At 37.0% G+C, this 21,999-nt stretch overlaps 3 protein-coding genes across 4 annotated transcripts; 2 read left to right on the top strand and 1 right to left on the bottom strand.

The window, feature by feature from the left end:
• Positions 1–261: 261 nt before the first annotated feature.
• On the bottom strand, positions 262–5,223 carry asb18 (ankyrin repeat and SOCS box containing 18). Its single transcript, XM_063006511.1, has 5 exons — positions 4,941–5,223; positions 1,942–2,209; positions 797–1,310; positions 532–645; positions 262–447 (listed from the first exon to the last, which is right to left on the bottom strand). The coding sequence occupies exons 1-5, from the start codon at positions 5,221–5,223 to the stop codon at positions 262–264; spliced, it is 1,365 nt and encodes a 454-aa protein (XP_062862581.1).
• A 4,162-nt stretch (positions 5,224–9,385) lies between these two features.
• Positions 9,386–20,598, top strand: cops8 (COP9 signalosome subunit 8). 2 transcript variants are annotated; one of them, XM_063005593.1, is made up of 7 exons: positions 9,386–9,617; positions 10,761–10,831; positions 11,144–11,192; positions 11,692–11,824; positions 17,565–17,672; positions 19,300–19,362; positions 19,683–20,598. In XM_063005593.1, exons 1-7 carry the CDS (start codon positions 9,546–9,548, stop codon positions 19,760–19,762), a joined length of 576 nt encoding a protein of 191 aa, XP_062861663.1. In that variant the 5' UTR covers positions 9,386–9,545; the 3' UTR covers positions 19,763–20,598. The 2 variants fall into 2 exon arrangements, with proteins under 2 accessions (XP_062861663.1, XP_062861664.1); XM_063005594.1 differs by lacking the exon at positions 9,386–9,617 and adding an exon at positions 9,718–9,840.
• On the top strand, positions 14,032–15,773 carry trim63b (tripartite motif containing 63b). Its single transcript, XM_063005906.1, has one exon. The coding sequence runs from the start codon at positions 14,112–14,114 to the stop codon at positions 15,123–15,125; it is 1,014 nt and encodes a 337-aa protein (XP_062861976.1). The 5' UTR covers positions 14,032–14,111; the 3' UTR covers positions 15,126–15,773.
• Positions 20,599–21,999: the final 1,401 nt, after the last annotated feature.

Raw genomic sequence — 21,999 nt, 5'->3', positions numbered from 1 at the left:
AATTATTGTGACACCAAATATACACCATGAAACAATAAAAAATTTGTTAGTATAAACTATACATAATTATGTACATACTGAAAAACGGTAAACCAAAGCATAGATGTGCAGATGTATAGCAAGCTTTAGAAAAATGTAATTAGGGTTTAATACAGTCAATGCTAAACCATTTTAAACCAGTTTATTCATAAACATGCAATTTTAGATCAAGAAAGTTATTAACATGACTTTTCTTAAACTTGCTTTTTAACTTTTAATGTTCTAGCTGATGTAGCCTTCAGGTTCCAAAAGAAGGTATTCTTGAAGAAGTTTTGGAACAGGCAGCTGGGGGACAGCTAAGTAGCAGTATTTTCCAAAATGTTTCCGTATTGCTGATCTACACAGATGCTGTAAGCCGCGAGGTTTGTATTCCAGTGCAAAAAGAGATTCATAAAAAGGCCTGTGAAGCTACAGAAATTCACATAAGTGATTGTTATTTGCATATTAATATTTATGATATTATGCATATCTAACATTTTTTTATCTACCTACTTGTAAAATATCATCAGGTATTGCTTCAGCCCATCTGGCTGTTACAGGAACAAGTGTGTAGGAGTTGAATAGTATCTCCACAGTTTTAGGTGCTGCTGCACAGGCCGTTAATACCTTAAAAACAAAGAACAATAAGTTATGAGCAAAAACATTTAGGAATAACTAAGAAACACTAAAAATGGAAGTAGCCAAGTTAAATAATTGAAAACATTGAGCTTTATTAGGTATAAAAATGTACAAACCATCTCAGTCAGGAGTTACCAACCTTAAGCAGTGCCTGTGGCCATACTTTAATTGAACCGTGGTTTAAAAGTGTTTTAACAACAATGTGTGGTATCCAGTCCTGACGGAGTAGAGCGTTTTGCAGCACATTTGACAGTGGTGAGCAACCATTGTAATCAATAGCATTGATGTCTGCTCCATATTCCAAAAGGAGATTCACCAGGCTGATTTGCACATTACGGGCAGCCTTGTGCAAAGGTGTACGCCGTTCATTGTCGGCCAAATTCACATTGGCTCCATAAGTCAAAAGAAGACGGCAAATTTGAAGGTGTCCATCATGCTGACCTTCTCCTATCTTTTCTTGGGCTTCCAAACATGCAACCCCTAATGGTGTTTCACCCAAGTTGTTGGTATTGTTGACATTTGCCCCATAACGTAGAAAGAATTGGGCATGTTGTGGCAGGCCATGCCTTGCTGCAATATGTAAAGGAGTCTCTCCTTCCTCTTCGCTAGGATTATCTACCTTGGCGCCATGACGGACCAGGGCTTTAGCACAGCTGTTTCAAGAAAAAAAATTAATGATGTTATATTTGTAGGATCATGGTTGGTAACAGTTTATGGCTTTAACATTAGATTCAGATCTGTATTTTTCTGACAAGGTACAACCAACATACTTCTACCCATAGGCAGGTTAGGGTAGCATGAGATTTTTGGAAAGTGTTAATCAGAAATAGGGAGTGCATGCAAAACTCCACTGCAATATTCCTCTTTGATGAACTTGGATTAGATATACTATAACTCCATTGTGTACTTGAGGTGTCATCTGCCAGCTGCACAAAGGTCAATTCTTACAGAAAGCTTTAACACTTGTGGAGGACCTCACTATGCTTTAGGTCTTGCTTTGCCACCAGTGCCAGTGCCTGAACCAGACAGTAAAAGTAATTGTTGCAGTGGCAAGATGATTCACCATCTGGTATTTCCCTCTCATACACAGTCAACTTTGTCTGTTTAGCGCCCATCCAAGCTGGTGACACTGCCAAGACTCAAACTCTGGTCTCAGCACTGCTGAGCTAGCAGATTAGGGACATATTTTGCCAAGTAGTCAACAGAACATGTTAAACCCTAGCAAGGTAACACTAAATTATCCACTAAATGGAAATAAGATAGGAGAAAAAACCATACTCATACCGAAATGACTGATGTGAGCTGCAGATGTGTAATGGTGCCAGTCCGTCTTCTGTCATCTGATTGGGATCTGCCCCAAGTTCTAAAAGAAGCTCAACACACTCAGTATTGCAGTTTACACATGCTTCATGAAGCGCTGCCTTGCCTCCTGCATTTAGATTGGGTTTAGCTCCATGCTCAAGCAGGTAGAGTAGGCATTCAGTAAAACCTTGAGCTGCAGCTATGCACAGTGGGCTCGTCAGCTCCTGCTTGTATTCTAGGGACCAGAGCCCTGTAAAAGAGGGAAATTTGGTTGTCATTAGTGTGCAAGATGTGCAAAACTGCAGACTCTCAGAACACTTCCTACTGCAAAAAGACAGATAAAAGCTTTATTATCATTATACTAACAATGAAATTTAGTGACACTGTCCAAAAAAAGAGATAAAAGAGCAGTATTGTACATTATAAGATATTTACATGGGAAGAAACAATACAGTCAGTCAGAGAAGTATGTAAAACTACAGTATAAATTGCAAAATATATAACGAGTGTGTGTGAACTGTGCGTAGATGTGCAAAATATGTACAGTGTACCAGATGTCAATCTATGAATGTTGACCAGAGTCTCTGGTTGGGTGCTCAACAGACACAATTGGTCAATTGGAAATCACCTTGGCTTTGCTGGCCAAGAGTTTCTGGTTGGGTGCTCAACAGACACAATTGGTCAAGATTTGCTCTGTGCTCTATGTAATCGTTGACTTCTGGCTCTTTGACCAGAGATCATAATTTGCATTTTGACTGCAGCAATCAGGAGTAACCCCATCCAACCTTCCCCTTCTCAGTAAATCTTATGGATACCTTCCTCACACATGCAGTCTGGTCCGTGTACGGTCCGTGTACCTTTGGTAATTCGTTTTTCATCTCAAATCCCAAAGTTGAAAAACAAGAAAACGGGGCGTTATTCGTTTTTTGTTTTAAGATCAAAAATCAAATAACAAATAAGCAGAAATTGAAAAACGGGTCGTATTTTAATTTTCCAAAATCAACATTTTTCATCAGTTCAACCAGAAATAAAAGTGCGAGCGCGTGCACGTGCTGAGGTGCGTGTACACGCTTCATATAAAGTGTAAATCAGGTACAAGGGTTGAGAAGACGGAGCAAATAGTCATAATAACGTTACACCGCGTCCCCTGTTATATTACCGTATAGAACTCGATTCTGCAATAAGAACTAATCGTACATGTCACGGTGAAACTATTACAACATCTAATGCTTCTTTTTAATCAGCGTTCTGCTTATTATTTACCAAATTACTTTTTGAAATATATTTGATTGTTGTTGCTCCTTGTTTACTGCAGAGTTAGTTCGTGCAATTTTATTAATTTTTGGATGTTTATTGGCCGAGAACAAGAATAATTGAATCGCCTCGGTTAAGGATTCGAATCTTCGTACTGAATCAGGAATCACGAGTCCGAGATCTCAATTAACCCGGATCCTATGAGTCCTCTGATCGGCCCTGGCTGTGAGTGCATGGAAGACAAGTGAGATCTGGATGCATTTTCATGCAGTAAATCAATCCCAATCAAGATGTCAGTACAAGTGACTCAAGTGAACCGAATCACATAACTGAGTGACTCAGACTAACCCGAGTCCATAAAATGAACCGAATTTACCACCACTATGTGACATGTACGATTAGTTATGCCTGTATTACAGAACTGAGTCCTATACGGTAATAATAATAGTAATAGGATAAATAGTTCTTGTGTGAATAACAAAGGCAGGAAAAAGTACAGCAGACACAAAAGTCAGAACAGGGGACGCGGTGTAATGTTATTATGACTTTGTGCTCCGTCTTCTCAACACTTGTACCTGATTTACACTTTATATGAAGCGTGTACACGCACCTCAGCACGTGCACGCGCTCGCTCTTTTATTTCTGGTTGAACTGATAAAAAATGTTGATTTTGGAAAATTAAAATACGAGCCGTTTTTCAATTTCTGCTTATTTGTTATTTGATTTTTGATCTTAAAACGAAACACGAATAACGCCCCGTTTTCCCGTTTTTCAATATTGGTTTTTGAAACGAAAAACAAAAAACGACCCGTTTTCTTGTTTTTCAACTTTGGGATTTAAAGTGAAAAACGAATTACCAAAGGTACACGGACTTAGTCTCCCCAAGTGTGGGGTCTTACATCCTCCTACACCTTTCATTATCTGATTGTCTATCTAATGGGGGTTTTATAACCAGCACAATGACAGTCAGAAGAAAAACATTATTTCTGGTCAAAACATTTTATGACTGATTCATTTATTTAATATTTAATAAATGTAATATTTATTTTGTTTACCAATTTTCTTCCCAATCTAGTCATATCAAATTATCCTATCACATTACTGCTGCTGACCTCCACTCCTCTCTGAAGACAGCCATGACTAACACACACCCCTCTGACACGTGTGCAGTAGCCAATTGCTTTTTTTCACCTTCACAAGGCGGGTTAATATGAAGTTCTGTATCGTGCACAGAGATACAATTCAGGTCATAATTGCAACAGTTATGAAGGATCTCCTGCAGCAATCCCACCCGCCAATTAACCAATCATTGTCCGTATAGGTGCCCAGACTGTTGGTAGCAAAATTGAGATTCTAACTCGTAAGTTTGAGATGTTAGCTCTGGTGTGTTAGTGTGTTTTACCTCTGCGCCACCAGAGCTATTATTTTTTTAAAGACATTTTATGTCTATACAATGTTTTATTAGTAATTAAGGTACTCTTTATGTAAACTAATCTGAAATATTTTCGAAAACCTCAAAAATATGAAGAATGTAGCTTTAAGTTATATACAGTAGATAGGCTTTATTAGTCATTTGGTCATTACTTAATTCTGCATAACACACACAAAATGTACATGCACAATTACATGTCCAGTGCATTTCATTGTATAACTTACAAGTACTATCAGTGCAGTTCATAGTTTTCCAGCACATAGTATCACCTAACCTTCATCATGGTCAAACTTACCACGTTTCTGCGCAGTCCACCTCAGCTCATCACTTTGAAACACTAGAATTTTATTTAGCTCTTCAGGGTCACAGAACCCATCCTGCATGTCCCTCCAGTGATTACTAAGCATGTCGACCAGGGCAGGAGGACAAAGAAAGTCAATCCCAGGCTTCTTGCTGCTCCCTTTGTCCTCTTTACTTTTAGCTTTTTTGTTGTCTAAAGCAGACCATTTTGTGTCTGTAAGGCATGCACATGCAGGTAGATGACTCTTAATGTACTTCTCTTCATCTTGTGACAGCATCGCTGCAAGAGAGCACTCTCGACCCTTTTGTCTGGACTATTACTTGCCTGTTTAACGACTATTTATATTCACATTGTTGTCCAACATCGTGTATATTTAGCACACATGACATGATGGTAGGAGGGTTAAATCATTCCATTAAATCCAAATAAATCCCCATTGTTTACCCCACACTGCAGCAGTGGAAAGAGTTGTAAACATGTCATATGTAAGGTTAAATAGAGTGCATTGGTGCTGATATCACCCCTGGCCATTGTTCTGGAAATAGTAACAAAGATAAATAAAATAGCAATGGGACCAAATCTTCCTCCAGTCAGATTGGCCAGACAGCTGCCCAGGAATCTGGAGTGTCACATTGTCATATGCAGCCTTTAAATAGTCAACATTACATTCCAGTCATAAGTGAAAGGTAATGTTTTATTTTTATTTCTATGTTGCTAAAAAGTTCCAGTTACTGTGAAAGCTAAATATCTTAATAACTCTCCTACATAATAAGTTTTGTTCACCAGTAAATGCCTTCACATTGTGAACCTCTTGTTGCTACTATACAGACTAACTAATTTCATTCTTGAAGTTGCATTAAATCAAAACATCCAATTATATGGACCAATGTGCATTATATAGACTCTTTGAGATTACTGCCAGCTGAGTCTAAAAATGTGAAGGAGCACAATTCAAATGAACACATGTGCATGTGCGTGTTCTGCACACCCACGAATGCATGCATGCATGTATGCACGCACGTACAGGGGGACTAAAATAAATAATCCAAACAAGAAGTAACTGTGTGGCAGCAGTGTTACCAACAACACTATGAACTTTGTGGCTGCTGGACACAAAGTTTGCCAGATTTCTGCCAGTGTGCTACATCCACAGTCCAGACTTTGTTTACAGAAGCTTAAAAGCACTATGATTCAAAAGATGTTGTTATATCTTACTGTTATTTACATTTTCATTTACATTTTCGGCATTTAGTAGACGCTTTTATCCAAAGCAACTTACAGTTATGACTAATTGCACACGGCAGTACTTTGGAGGCAGATGTTGAATAATTAAACCAGTGCACGGCAGCAGCATTCTCATTAATTTCATGTTCTACCTGCATTTCAGCATTGTGCTGTAATGAAGACTCCAAAGTAATGTTGTGTGCAATTAGTGCAGAATGCTTATGGTGCAGTTGCATAACAGTAAGGTGTAACAACATCTTTTGAATCATCGTGCTTTTAAGCTTCTGGAAACAGTGCAACAAAGTCTGGACTGTGAATGCAGCACACTAGCAGAAATCGGGCAATCCTTGGGTTATTTGAAACAAGCATGAATTAATTAATTGGTCAATCTACTGTTTAAATAATATGCTTCCTAAATGTATATTTAGTCAATACATAACAGAAACACCTGTCAGTTATAGTACAAGTTGGGACAGTATGGAAAATGCAAATAAAATAAAAATACAGTGTTCCTTACATTTACTTTGACTTTTATTTGATTGCAAACAGTTTGAACCCAAGATATTTAATGTTTTGTTTGGTCAACTTCATTTCATTTGTTAATATACCTCCATTCCTGCATTTCAGGCCTGCAACACATTCCAAAAAAATTAGGGCTAGTAATGAGGTAAAAAAACTAAATAATGATGTGATTTCAAACACTTGATGTCAACAGGTGATTGTAATCATGGTTTGGTACAAAAGCAGCATCCAGGAAAGGCTGAATCTTTGATGAGCGACGATGGCCAGAGGATCTCTAGGTTGTCAACAAATGCATGAGAAAATGATTGAAATGTTTAAAAACAATGTACCTCAAAGAAAGATTGGAAGGGATTTGCATATTTCTCCCTCTACAGTGCATAATATCATTAAACGATTGAAGAAACCTAGAGTAATTTCATTGCGTAAAGGGCACAGCTGAACACCTATGATTCAAACAATACAATACCGAGTTACATTCACAAATGCCCCTTAAAACTTTACTGTGCAAAAAAGAAGTTAACCATGTCCAGAAGCGACAAGTTCTCTGGTATCAGAGTTTGTACTTAGGGGTTGTACTTGGCCTCAGGGCAACCTTTACAAACATAAAAGTTCATAACTATCTTTCCTGATTATATGCCTCAGCTAACGTGACTATCTGTACATTTTATTTAAAATAAAAAAAATAAATAAAACTTAAATTTCTGTGTGTAATTTAGCAGCCTTGTGTGGTTTTAGGACTCACCCACCAACACAGCTGGTGGAAGCTGGACTTCAGGGTCTTTTATCCAGTCATCATTAGACAGCTCAATAATAATATCTGGGTTATCTTTGATCTGATGTTTGAGAAGGCTCTCCACCCGTCTGAAGTCTTTCTTTTTCAGGGCACCTTTAAGTGTCTGTACAAATTCTGATTCAAGTGAGTAATCTACCTTAATTGAAGTCATTACTTTACAGCTGTACTTCAAAGTAACCTTAACATTCCATATTTTGTGATTAATGATAAGACTAAAATGATTTTAACACTGTGGATGTTTATAACTTTATAGCAATGCAGCTAAGAATAGAGCAGGCTGGTCAGCTGGTCTGATGTCTTAAAATATCACTGATATGGTTTAGACTACACAAGAGTTTTTGCAGATCACAAGATCCATTTTTACCACCTAATAAGTTGCCATATATATTTTTTGTTGCTGCCAACTTTAATAATTTAAAGTTGCATTTTATTGTTTTGGCACCACTGATGTTAACTGACCAGTGACACACTTTCCATTACATTAAACGATTGCGACCTTTTTACAGGGTTCTCTTAAGAATGACCTGTGCCTCGTACAGAATGTGACTTTTTTCTGTCTGACAGCTGTTCATTTGACAGAAAATTAGTAATTTGCACAAATATTACCTATTAATCCCCATTTTTAGATGTTATTGATTGTCTGCTTGGATTAACAAACACAGCAGGAATTTTAAAATATGTAAGTCACTGTCATCAAAGACTCTACCAATTGCAACACCCTTCCAAATTCCAGAGATTCCACAAATGCCTTGTGCAGTGGTTCACAAATCAACCCTAAGTGTGGTCCAGTGATGACACTCCTCGTATTCATATGCTCCTCCAGTTTTGCACACTGTTTATAGAACCCACATCTTTAGCCTTGAATGCTCCACAATAAAAAACAGAAAGTTGTTTTGTTAATACATAGACCCTTCTAAGGTCCAGCAACATAATCTTTGTGGGTGACCAGGACAATCGTAGACGTCTTCAACCCTGAGCAGGATAAAGCAGTGATAATTTAAACCTGATAATGAAATGAAATAAAAAATGCACTAAATGCTCCAGACAGGTTAACACAAAATTATTGGTAATGCAGTAAAGGTTGTCAAAATACACTTATTGGTTAAGCTGGGGCCAATCAATTCACAACCTAAATACAATGTTGTATGGTGGTTGTGTGTTTGTTGGGATAATAATACTTGTAGCACAGTGTACAGGGAACCTAGAGGGGGTCCCGTTGTATTTTATTAAGGAACAGGAAGATCAATAAGCTATTGGCATTTGGGAGATCTCTTGTGATTGATCAATCTATTTTAAAAACTTATACCTATAGAAAATGGACACATATTTGATTCGCCCACCTCAAAAGTGCAAAACTCCCACCACCAGTTCACCAGACGTAAACCCACTACATCAACTAAAATCAGAAAATATCAAGATATTTACCTTCATCATGGATTCATCGAATTTTCCATGAGCAAGAACACAATACCGCAAAACTCACTGAAAGTGTAAGAGTAATATCATAACCTGTGTCAAGGGGGTCCCAGAATCTTTTTAAATAAGTGTGGGGTTCATCATCAAATCCTTAAAGTAGTTTACAGAGTGCATATTATGGTATAATATACAAAACTCTCTGCACAGTACAATACAGGGTGCAATATTAAATGGCCTGTTGCCGGCCTCTGAATGAGGTTATGTTTCATTATCCAAATTACAGCCCCAAATAAAAAAAAAGTTGGGACAGTATGGAAAATACAAATAAAAACATAGTTCTTATATTTACTTCAACTTGTATTTCATTGCAGACAGTATGAACTCAAGATATTTTATCTTCTGAGTGATCAACTTTATTTAATTTGTTAATATAAAGCCAGAGGATAAAGGTTGAGAACCACTGTTCTAGAATAATCCATTTCTCAACACATTGCTGAGGGCTTCATTCAAGCTTCGCCTCACGATCACTAGGCGTCAGTGTTTGTGCACCTCTGTGGATGGCAAAGCAATGAAGAAGGACTAGCAGCGTTAGCGTGTAGCATAGACGTCTTGACACAACAGTTTAGCCTTGAAATTCATCAATTATGCCAGTGGCGGTCATGCCAGGGGACAATTACGAGAAACTTCTGGAGCAGTGTGAAACGCAGGAGTTAGAGGTAAACCGGGAAGTAACACTGTGTGTTAGCTAACCAGCACTGAGCTAGTCTTCAGTGAAACGGTTCAGCTAACTGGCTAACAAGTCTGAGGCGACTGGATTCATGTATTATCACTAGAGCTGCAAGTAAAATAAAGTAAAACGATTTAGTTTGTAAACACGGGACGCGAACAACAGCTGGATAGTCGTTGCTACATCTGTTAGCTAGAAGTGAAAACGGCTGTGTGGGTATTATTTTACATAAACGTGACATTCTGACTGTCAATTCATTATTAAACTGGAATTGTAATGGTCTCACGAGAAGAAACCACAAGCAATATAATTAATATAAACATTAAGCAGCCATCATTCGCCTCAAGAATAGATTTATATATTTTTGAAACTTTACTGAATGTTTTGTAACCAGTCATGGATGTCTTTAAAATAAAAAACTGTTTTTGTTGTTCTATATATTTGGGTATTTGGTAGCACTGTTGCCTCACAGCAAGAAGGTCCTGGGTTCGATCCCCAGGTGGGGCGGTCCGGGTCTTTCTTTGTGGAGTTTGCATGTTCTTCCTGTGTCTGTGAGGGTTTCCTCCGGGAGCTCCGGTTTCCTCCCACAGTCCAAAGACATGCAGTCAGGTTAATTGGAGATACAAAATTGTCCATGACTGTGTTTAACTTTCAAAACTTGTGAACTGATGAATCTTGTGTGAAGAGTAACTACCGGTTCTGTCATTAATGTAACCAAAATGTGGAAAACATACATTAAAATCCTAATAAATAAATAAATAAATCATATTAATAATTCACTGTTAATAATAACTATTGTTGTCACCTCTGAATTTTATTTTGTACACAAAGAAATCATGTTTTAAAGCACGTTTTTATATTCAGAATACATTTCACAGTCAGGAATATATTAAATGTACGAGTTATAGCAATTACTCATAGCCTTTGTGTAGGGACTTTTGGTCAAAATTGTCATGTTACATAGTATTAGTACACACCTGCCAGCAAATCAAAATAATTTTCTGTTAATTCTGATGTTAAATTCCAATCAACCGAATGTTAGTGTGTTTTATTTGGAATTTGGGCACATCAATTCTTTTTTTCCTTTTTCTCTCATTGCACAAAGTTGCTAAACTGCTTTTTACTGTTGCAGGCTCCAGGTGGAATTGCAACTCCCCAAGTCTATTCCCAGTTACTGTCCCTATATCTGTTACACAATGACATGTGAGTATTAACTCTTTGCTCTTTTAATAGTTCCACCTAAAGTATACATGTTCCAAAACTTTTGCATTTGCAAAGATATGGTCAATACACAAATTTTTTTGTTGGGGCACCTAAACCCATTGGTGTTTTTGTTAATTGGGTTTTAATGATTAAAAAATGTGTTTAAATAGGATTTATATAAGGAAATGTATCTTTCCAAGTGTTAAACATTCATAAAAAAACTCAGTGGTCAGAGGGTTTAAAGTATTGACTTAATATACAGTTTGCACTGCCTATAGAACTATAATATATATTATTTCTGTTCTCCTGCAGGAACAATGCCAGGTATTTGTGGAAGCGGATTCCACAAGCAATTAAAACGGTAATCCTCACAATCATCCGAATGAGATTATAAACACTTTATTTCTAGCGTTATGAAAAATTTTTGCGTTCTTTAATGATGGGTTCTAACACATAATGGTAGTTGCTCAAATTGTTGTCGTTTTTCCTCCCAAGATGAGGACGTATTTAATGTCAGTGTTGCTCGTATTAACTGTGAGTAATGAGCACAAAGATCAAGAAGATGTAACCAATCTCTTCTGCCTTTAAAAATGTTTGCGAATCACCTGCAGGCTTGTTGGCTGGGAGTGCTTGTCAGGTCTCAGGCATCATTGCCTTCTTAAACATTTTTTTGTTTTGGCTTTATGTTTTGGGTTGTCTTATTAATACATCCAGATTAAATATCTTAGCAGATAAAATGTTATTCTGCTTAAATATGTCCCAGTGTATTGCTCCAGTTATGTTTAATTCAATAATGTGTAATGCACAAATAGTGCCTGCAGAGAAGTAAATAGTTTAAAATCTTTTAAAATTTTTCACAGGCAAACCTGGAACTCGGAGCACTCTGGACTGTAGGACAGCATATCTGGCAACGAGATTTTCCAGGCGTCTACAGTGCAATTGCTTCTTACCAGTGGTCTGAGCCGATTCTTCCCGTTATGGAATCTCTAAGAGGTACTTTTATTACATATACAAACAAAGCCTGGTACATGGGTTGATGTGTAAATTGTTAAATTCCCCTAATGTAAAGCATTAAAAATAATGCATTGTTTCAGCTGTTTTACTGTGTACAAATAAAACATGCATTGACATGAACATGAAAATAGCATGGCAGTGTGTGGTGTTCTGGTATGAGTGTAGCAGGGCAGCAGTGTTGTTGGGATTTTTAAAAACCTCAATGTTAATGCTGGGAGGAGAATTGTGTTCTAACTGCACAATATTAGAGCAAAAGTAGTCTGTTATGTGCATACTTTCATAAGTTGCCTTGTTTTGTATATACCATCTGTTGCATCATTTACTCGCGGGTAAAATGGCATTAAGGCTGCACTCTAGAAAAAATCCTACACCTACCCCCACAATATATAGGTTCTCATGTTGACAAGAACTGTTTTTGTTCTGGCAAGAAATTGGTAATAACATGAGTACTGTTGGTTTATAGGGATTGTTGAATATATTCATCAAACTGAAGCATTTATGTTTTTTTTAGTTAAAATCAATTCTCCATTCTTTTCATTTGTAAAACACTTTGAATGAATAACTGTATGGTTACTGTGCTGTTTAAATAAACTTGCCTTGTCCTAAAGTTCCATGACTTTAAGCTTGAAATGTGAGCACGTTGTAAAAAGGGTAACTGGAAAATAAAAGAGGTGGTCAAAACCCACCAACTGGCATAGCCCATGCCCAGTGTGCGTCCAAATGTGGACCCATTAAATGATGATGCATTAAAGAAACCATAAAGAATTGATTATTCCTACTCATGGTGACCATATGGATAGAGTTTCATCCTCATCCTCTATGGGTCTTTAGGCTTCTTATTAGCTCGTTTATTATTATTTTTTAATTCTCTTCATTCATCTTGTTGCTGGTTGACCTTTTCATGTTTCACTTTTAGATTTTACGGGCATAATTGTCTTTTCTAATGAACTGGTTCCTCTCTGTGTGTCCAAAACAAGAGAGCTTTAGTTTGGTTATCTTGGCTTTGGGTGAGGGTTAGGTTTGATTTGGTCTAACAATTGTTTGTCTTATTTTTGTTTATTTATTTATTTGTTTTTGTCTCTAAAGTTTTTACCAGCACTAAAGTTCAAATGCATAGATATTCTTTATGTCCTACTTTTTGTCTTGCTTACCTCTAAATGTAGACACGTGAAGCCTTTTTAAATATAACCCTTTCCTACACTAGAGGGTGCTGTGATTGTAGTTTTTGATTTTAATAACAGTTCAGAGTCTAACCTTGGAACTACAGTTTTGTGTCATGAACTGATTTTTAGTTGTAGACTAACTTTGTACCACCAATTCTGTTCTTAGTTCATTTTGAGTAACAGCTGGATTAACTTACATTATATGTCCAAATTATTTGGAAACCAGACAATGTGCTTTTTGGACATTTCATTTAAAAAACACAAGATTTTAAAACCTCTATGTGATCAACAGCCATTCTTTTGAAAAGGCTTTTTAAAGGACTTTGAAATATGTCAGTGCCCATTCAGTCAAAAGAGCATTTGTATTGCTGGGCACTAATTTTGTTCAATAAAGCTTGAACTGATGTTCCAGTTCATTCCAAAGTTTTTAGTGGTGCTAAGGTCAGGGCTGTAGATTCTTTAAAACAAGTTTCTTCCTGTACTTATAGACCTTGCTTTGTGCACAGGGATCACATTCATGCTGGAACAGGAAAGGGCCTTTCCTAAACTGTTATTGCAAAGTTGAAAGACAAAAAAATTCCTTTAAATGCTTGATTTATTACACCTGTTACAAATTGGTGTCGCTAAATACAGCCTCACAGTATTTTTGGCATTTTTCTATATTGTGCAATAAAGGTCTTTAATAGATTGTGGACAACTAATAAAAGTGAATATGAAATTTTTTTTTTTTAATTGACTTATGACAAATTTGTGTCTCTTGCCCAACATATCTCACAGGACCTTGTTTATCACGGCTCAAATAGATCATGAGACATATGTAAAGGGTAAAAAGGCGTGTCTTGGATTCTTAGCATGGCATGATGTAAAAGCTGTCAGGGGGTTTGGAGGTGGTGCTTTTCCTAAACAAGAATTGAAACAAATGTATTCTCTGATTGGTTGGTGTGGTTTAACTATCGCAAGCTGCTAGTGGTTGGTGATAAACCCATGGCCACTGTTCCCTCAGCTGAACTGCCTGAGAGTACATGCTTGCCCCATGTTTCCATAATTACCACAGTTACTGAAGACAGCAATAGACACCATACTTTTCCAAAGCAGACGCAGCAATGGACATCCAGAGGAACAGCTCCTTGGGGTCACCTAGCTCCATGGAGAGTTTGGAAAAGCAACTTAGTTGTCCAATCTGTTTAGATATGTTCACCAAGCCTGTGGTGATCCTTCCGTGCCAGCATAACCTGTGCCGTGGATGCGCCAGCGATCTTTACGACTCACGAAACCCTTACAGATTTTCAGGCGGTGTCTTTAGATGTCCCACATGTCGTTTCGAGGTTGTTCTTGATCGCCATGGTGTACATGGACTTCAAAGGAATCTTTTAGTAGAGAACATTATTGACATCTACAAACAGCAGCAAGAAGGTGGAGGTGGTGGAACCCCAACAGCTCCTGTAAAACCAAAAGTCTCTACTGGACTAATGTGTGAGGAACACAAAGATGAAAAGATCAACATCTACTGCATGAATCATCAGGTTCCTACTTGCTCCATGTGTAAAGTGTTCGGTCAGCACAAGGACTGTGAGGTTTCCCCCCTTGCCAGTGTTTATCAGGCTCAGAAGGCAGAGTTGAGCAACGCCATAGATGTGCTGGTTGCAGGCAATGGGGGACTTCAAACTCTTCTAAACCAAATGGATGACACCTGCAAAGCTGTTCAGGATAATGCCCAGCATGCCAAGCAAAAGCTTGGCGAGTGCTTTGACTCTCTGTATGCTGCACTGGAGGACCGGAAGAATGTCCTTATGGAGCTTATTAGCAAGGAGCAGGATGAGAAGGTGGCTGCCTTGAGAAGGCTAGCCAGGCGTTACGGAGACCGTCTACAGGCAGGCACAGAGCTCACTGATACAGCTGTTCGTGTCCTCGAGCAAAGCAGCGCTGCAGAGTTCCTACAGACCTCCAAGGGTCTTATCGCACAGACAAAGGAGGTCGCCAAGAGTTCCCTGGCTGAGGAAAGACCTGAGCCTGGTTTTGAGAGAATGGACCATTTTTCTGTTTCAACAGACCACCTAGAGGCGTTGTTTTCCAAGATGGACTTTGGAGCAGAAAATGATCACGATGAAGAAGACTGAAAGAAACTGGGTGGAAAAGGGCTGTCAAAAATTTCATTTTATTTCCCCTCCCAATTTTCATTTTAAATCCCCTTTCCCTCTGTTAGGTTTTGAAAAATCTATTTTCTGTGCTACAATTGGCTAGTAGTTCTTACAAGCAGATTGACAATACATTGACTCATGTATATCATTATTGTAAATAGAGAACAGAATAAGAACTTAACCAGCACCTTATTTGATTTGATTACAGCCGTATCCAGACAAAACAACTATTTTTAGCCTCATGTTTTGGTTATGTTATGTCCCCCCACATGTTTGTCAGTGTGTGTTGCTCTGTGTTTGTGTGATTGCAGAGGAAAATAAACAGATTATCAAGAGCGCACGTCAGTGTAAACATATTTTTTAAATGCTGACATTTATTAAAATGTTACCAAAATAATGTCCCATTATAAATGTTTTGGAATTTTCTCGGCAGTCCTAGACAAAACAATTTTTGTTAATAGATACTATCAACACATGCTGCAAGCAACATGATATGAAGAGGACTTGGTGCCATTTTTTATACTTTTGTATTGTAAGTGTTGCATTAGAATTGTCTGCTTGTCTAATTAAATACTGAACATGTAGCCTTTACTCAACTACTTGAATGTGAATAAATAATGTGAGTAAATAAATACACTGAAATAAAGTTAGATTTTTGTTCTGTTTATTAATTCCTAAACTTTGCTAGAAATATGAGGTTTTAAGAAAAGCTGCTTGCCATTTTACTATTCATGTTTTTAAAAGCATGTTTTTTCCAACTCTCTTTGCTTCTGAAAGGCACTATCTATTTTAAGATACAGCAGACTGAGATATGTCAGAGGCCTTGGGATTGTATGTCAGTGTACAGCACATGGACAGAGCTCCTATTTTTGTGACCTGACCCTTCATTCTCTACTGCTTTCCTCAGCAGCTCATGCTGCAGGCTAAAAGGGGAGTGGTGACTAACTAGATAACTATCGACTCATGTTTGCTACTCTGTTTAATTCGACTCACTGTCTAATTTCCATTTCAGCCACCCAGTGAGTCAGTTCCCGTCTTCTACTCTAATAATGCTATTTGAGCACAATGTATAGTATACAGTGTGGTTTGATGTACAGCCCCCTTATTTCTTCATGCTCCATGTGCAGCCTGATAAGATTTAAACATTATTTTTTAATATTTAATACTGATGATTTATACTGTATGTACCTTATATACCAGCTATTATTCTGTTAGTTCTTATTTTGGATTTTCACTTTGAACTCTGATCACCCAAGCCTTAACAGTGCAATCTTGAACATGCTCTGTATTAAATGACAAGTCTGTCCTGTTCCTTGCAATTAATGTGTAAACAAAAAGAAATAACTAAATATCCTAATTTAACAATAAAAGTGCAAAATTACAAGAATCCTAACAAATGTAAATACTTGTTGGTTATATGTTTTATTCGTTTCTTTTTGTTTGTAATTTTATTTATTTTTTGATTATCTGTATAGGTTTCACATATACATTTTTCATTTATCATTACTGTCATGACGTGACTCTTAATAAACTTACTCAATGAGTCCTGCTGTCTTAACAAGCACTACTGAACTGAAAAAATTGTCCTGATTCATTTTTCATAATATAGAATTTTAAATAGGATTACAAGTGATTAATTGTTATTATTTTATTATTATTAATTACTTTTATATAATACTAATATATAATAATAATAATAATATAATAATAATATGATCATTTTACCAGATTTCTCCTCAACAGTTGAAAGCATTTAATGCAGTTCTGTGTAGATGTGTAAATGACATTTTCAATTTAACTCAAAACTGTTTTTGAATGAGCTAGATCTGTTTTAGATTTTTGATCCTTTATTTTTTTGCTTGTTTTTATTGTATTTTTGCTTCATGCTTTCAGCACCAAATGAATTTCATTCACTTCTTTCATCATAGAAAAGAAAAACAGGAAATGGTGCACAAGAAGAATGTAAATCAGATGAATGATTTTGTTCTGAAGTCAATAAAATAGAAAAATGAAATAAAAAAACAGGATTTTTTTATTTAGTTTGTTAAATTCTTTGTTTGATAAAATGAATAAATACAACTTTTTTACTGTATAATATTTTAAATAGAGTAAATTCTATTTCCGAATCTTTACTTTTAAGGGTTTTTTTAAGATCTGCCATGACACATTTTTGGATGTCTTTGCATTAGCTACATGTGTGTTGTAAAATGTTTTAAATGGACATTAAGCCACAGGTTTGTTTAAATATCAAATACAAAAGACAGAAGAACTGTGCTCTTGTATGTCAGCATTTACTGAAGTGATGGCATGTGTTTATGAATATGGTTCAAACGATAGCCCTGCAGGAAAATTTTTGATATGTAGATTATCTGGCATAGTATGTTGGAATAATAAGGCTATTTTTTTCTCTCACACTAGAATCTACCCGCAGGAGGGCTTATGGTCTTGTGGCCCAGGCATACACTTCAATCAGTGCAGAAGACTTTGCCTCCTTTGTTGGATATTCAGTGGAAGAGGCTGTTAAGGGTAAGACAGTATTGATAAAGTAGATGTATTGCTCAGAATATCCAGTGTTCTTACAACCCCAGATCAGAAAATATTGGGACAGTTTACATTTACATTTCTTACATTTCATTGCAGACAGTAAAAACTTATTTCATTGTTTTTGGTCAATTTCACTTTATTTGTTAATATACATCAATTCCTGCATTTAAGGCCTGCAACACACTCCAAAAAAATTTGGTCAGGGTGCAATTTTGCAATTTTGTATCCACAAAAGACGAGAGACGTTGAGAAGCAAAGATGGCCAGATGATCTCTAGTTTGTCAACAAATGTGTGAGGAAAATTGTTGAGATGTTTAAAAACAATGTTCCCAAAGACAAATTGGAAGGGTTTTGTATATTACTTCCTCTACAGCTGATGGGCAAGGGATTTCTTTGTCAAACCTTTCTAATGTAGTGCTTGATAGAGTTACATTTGCAAGTGCCACTTTACTGTGCAAAAAAGTAGCCTAATGTTAACAATGTCCTAAAGCTGCGTCAAGTTCTTTGGACTCTGAGACATCTAGGTTGGACCGGCACACAGTGGAAATTTGTATTGTGGTCAGACAAATCAGTATTTTACATTTTTTTGGATGAAATAGACATTGTGTTCTCCCGATCGAAAAACCGTCCTGATTGTTATCAGCAACAAATCCAAAAGCAATGGTTTGTCATGGTATGGGGTTGTGTCGGTTCCCTTAACAAGGGTAATTTACAATCCTGTAAATGGCAGCGTTAATGCAGAAAAGTACATTGAGATCTTAGAGCAACATGCGCTGTCTTTAAGGCAACTTCTTTTAGAGAAAAGTCGATGCATTTGTCCTATGCAAATCCACATGCTTCACGCATTAAAAAGGCATGGTTGCAGGAGAAGAGATTACAGGTACTGAACTGGGCTGCCTGCAGTCCTGACCTGTCCTCACTAGAGAATATGTGGAAAATGACAACCCTGTACTGTTGCATGCTTTAAGATGTGTTTGCAGAAAGAGTGGAACAAAATAACATCTGAAACACTTTATTGCGTGGTATCCTCTCTGTGATAATGCGTTTTAAGTGTTGTGAGAAACAATGGCAGCATTACAAAGTGGTAAATGCTTTCCCATCCCAAGTTTTTTAAATGTGTTGCAGGCATGAAATGCAGGAACGGTTGTTAGTATTTTAACCAATGAAAAGAAGTTAAGCAGACAAAACATAAAATATTCTGGGTCCTTACTGTCTGCAATAAAATAAAAGTCAAAGTAAATGTAGGTTGCATTTTTGTTAGCTCTGATGCCTAATACCATATTTGTCTCATTGTTATTAAGCTAGTTTCTCTAGTTTAAAGAGCAGAATATGCTAAAACAAAGTGGGACCAGATTTTTGGATTTATGCGTGTCATATTTTCATTTGTTTTTCACATCTTCTCTCCTGCTGGTTTCCTGCTCGTTCCTTTTGCTTAATTGTATCCATATTTTGTGTGGTGTCTGTTTATTAGCTTTTTGAATTTACCGTCTAAAGCTAAACCATTAGCTTTCCTTAATTATTAACAGCATGCACACACTATTCAACTCTTTGTTAATATGAGTAAGAAAACAGGTGGGTTGTATCCTTATTTTATTTTATTTTCTCACAGGAGTTATTAGTCACGGATGGCAGGCGGATCCCAACACCCGGATGATAATGCCACAGAAACCAGGTGGGGGCAGTCTTTCATTTTGTTTTAGGCCTGTACGTTTGAGTCATATTTATCCTGTAGAAAGAACAAGCTTATTCTGTAGAGATTTTTTCATAAACCCCGTAAAAACTACACACGTTTTCCACCAGCCCTGTTTTTTTTTTTAATGTTCACTGGTTTGAAAATAAAATCTGTTTTTAATTCATCATATATGCTGGGCTGTGCTGAAGGGGGGTGGTTCTATGTTTCTATACAGTGCTGAAAGTTATGGAATATGGATGAAACTTAAAATTTCCTGTCATGCTTCTATCTGTTTGTTTTCTCTTGTGCTTTCCTTCCAGATCCGCCTCCTGTCTCTTTGGTTCCAAATGAGCAACAGCTGGCCAGACTCACTGACTACGTGGCTTTCCTTGAGAACTGATAAAGCCCACCCCCCAAACCCTTTCGCCCCAGTTAGCCTGGGCTATTTCAGAGAACTGGTTCCTGTTTATGAATGTAACTCAGACCAACATGCAACTAAATCTTTAAAGCAGGCAAATTACAGAATTTTACCCATTTACAGCAGCAAGGTTACCTTTTTTCAAACAGATGTTCCTGTACATCGGTAACATGCCATTATTTACAAGCAGAAAAGGCAGGTTATTGTTGTCCAGCATGAAAATTTAGCAATGTTGTTTTTCCTTATACATGTTGTTTTTCCTTATACATGTTGTTTAGCTGCATACAAGCTTCATCAAATGACTCTTTCCGTGAATGACCGCATTCTGTATCTCTGTATGCAGTCAAAAACGTTAATGGTCTGAGACAGCTGTAAAGTATTAAAATTGTGATCTGATCCCTGTAGATTTTCTATTTCCCATCACTGGTAAAATTTGTTGTAAGGAAATTTGGAGATTATGCTTTGCAAAAATTTGCTAAATATTCGTGAAATATGAGTCATATTAGCATAGGCATACACACTACTGCATTGTCAGTATCTTAGATAAGCAAGGTTTATATCTTATCTTCTGATTTTAAATGATTTTTCCCAGTAACAAGCACATGAAACAAAGGTTAACCAGTGATCAACCAGTAACTGGTTAATATCTTGTTCAGCTGTATTCCACATCTGCCTGAGGCAAGTCAGCTGGATGAGATCTCGGAGTGCTCTACAGTCATCAAACATCTGGTTGTCAGTTGATCTTTCTGTTTTTTTCCATCTGTCTAAGATCATTCTGACAGAGGGTATTAAAAAGCGTTTGTAGTTGGCTGACATTGCACTGCTTTCACCATGCAAAATTAAGATCTGTGTGTGATGGAAGAGGTGTTTACCAGTAAAATTGTATTTTAAACATAAACTAAGGCATTGCAAAGGATGGAGAAAATAAATGTATCCTGAGTTAGGAAGATTTTTGCATTGACTTAAACACTTGCCATTTTCACAATTTCCTCTATTCATCACATTTAAATGTTTCACACCTTTCAATTAATTTTATTATTAGATAAAAACAACACAAACACACAATGCAACTTTTAAACAGTTCCCTTTATTAAAGATAAAGATTTAATTAATACCTGTATCACCCATGTAAAAAGTAATTGACACCTATTTGTAATAAGTAGTTGTGCCACCTTTGGCAGTAATCACAGTAACCATTCTAGCATAAACTGCAAATTAAGCATCTCAGTAGGATTCAAGTCAAGATTCTGATTCAGCCACTCCAAACCCTTAAGTTTGTTTTGAGCCATTTAGAGATAGACATCATTGCCCTACTGCACAACCTGACTGCGCTTAGGTCCTGATTTAGGTCCTAAACTGAAGGGCGGACTTTCTCCTTCAGAAGTTTCTGATAGAGAGTAAAATTTATGGTTCCATCAGTTATGACTAGTAAAGTGGAAGTAAAGCTACTCCAGACAATTAGACTACTACGTGCATGTTTGCAGGTCTGATGTTCTTATGGTGGAATGCAGTGTTTGTTTAATTCCTGATGTAAAAGAACCCATGTCTTCCAGAAAGTTACATTTTTGACTCAGTTTGCTGAACATGATCTTATCCTGATGTGTTTTGGTAAGTGCAAAATGTCAGCAGTGGATTGCGCCTTGCAGCTCTTCAGTGGATGCCATTTTTGTCCACAGTTTTACATGTCATGGAATTGTGTACATTGACCTTTACTGAGGCAAGTGAGGCCTGCAGTGCTTTAGACGTTTGTCTGGAGTCTTCTGTGACCTCCTGGATGAATCTGCAACAAATTTATTAAATACATGTTATTGCTGTCTGTTTTATTCATGGTTTATTGACTGTCCCAACTTTTTTAGAACTGAATTGTAGATGTACCTATAAAACTAAACAAGTTTTGTCTTTTTAGTTCTGTGCATTCAAATATCCTATTAAAGGAGTGCAACTTCAGAGGAGAGCATGTGTAATCCTGCAAATCTTATCTTGAATTGATCAAAGACAGGAATGAGTGCTGAGCCGAGCATCTGATGAATAACTGTCGGAGGAGGTCAGGGTCATAGATATAGTGGGGCATCTGGTGCACATGTGTAAAGTAAAATGAAGAATTGGGTGGTTTTGTATGACCATCGATGACAAAACATTGTTTTAGTTGATGACTGCTTTGAAACTAAAGCCTGGAATTAAGCTTTTACAGATGTGTGTAAAACTCTGTATGTCATGAA

This window comes from Trichomycterus rosablanca, chromosome 12 (assembly GCF_030014385.1).
Source record: "Trichomycterus rosablanca isolate fTriRos1 chromosome 12, fTriRos1.hap1, whole genome shotgun sequence".
In the NCBI taxonomy this organism is placed as follows: domain Eukaryota; kingdom Metazoa; phylum Chordata; class Actinopteri; order Siluriformes; family Trichomycteridae; genus Trichomycterus; species Trichomycterus rosablanca.
Note: the sequence above shows the minus strand (reverse complement) of the source record. Positions and strands in the feature narration are given on the sequence as shown.

Coding starts and splice junctions, on each gene's coding strand:
- asb18 (XM_063006511.1), bottom strand. CDS start 5,223: ATGCTGTCACAAGATGAAGAGAAGTACATTAAGAGTCATCTACCTGCA. Junction 646..796: donor GGCCACAGGCACTGCTTAAG/GTTGGTAACTCC, acceptor TTTGTTTTTAAG/GTATTAACGGCCTGTGCAGC. Junction 448..531: donor TACCTGATGATATTTTACAA/GTAGGTAGATAA, acceptor GAATTTCTGTAG/CTTCACAGGCCTTTTTATGA.
- cops8 (XM_063005593.1), top strand. CDS start 9,546: ATGCCAGTGGCGGTCATGCCAGGGGACAATTACGAGAAACTTCTGGAG. Junction 10,832..11,143: donor TATCTGTTACACAATGACAT/GTGAGTATTAAC, acceptor GTTCTCCTGCAG/GAACAATGCCAGGTATTTGT. Junction 17,673..19,299: donor AGTGGAAGAGGCTGTTAAGG/GTAAGACAGTAT, acceptor ATTTTCTCACAG/GAGTTATTAGTCACGGATGG.
- trim63b (XM_063005906.1), top strand. CDS start 14,112: ATGGACATCCAGAGGAACAGCTCCTTGGGGTCACCTAGCTCCATGGAG.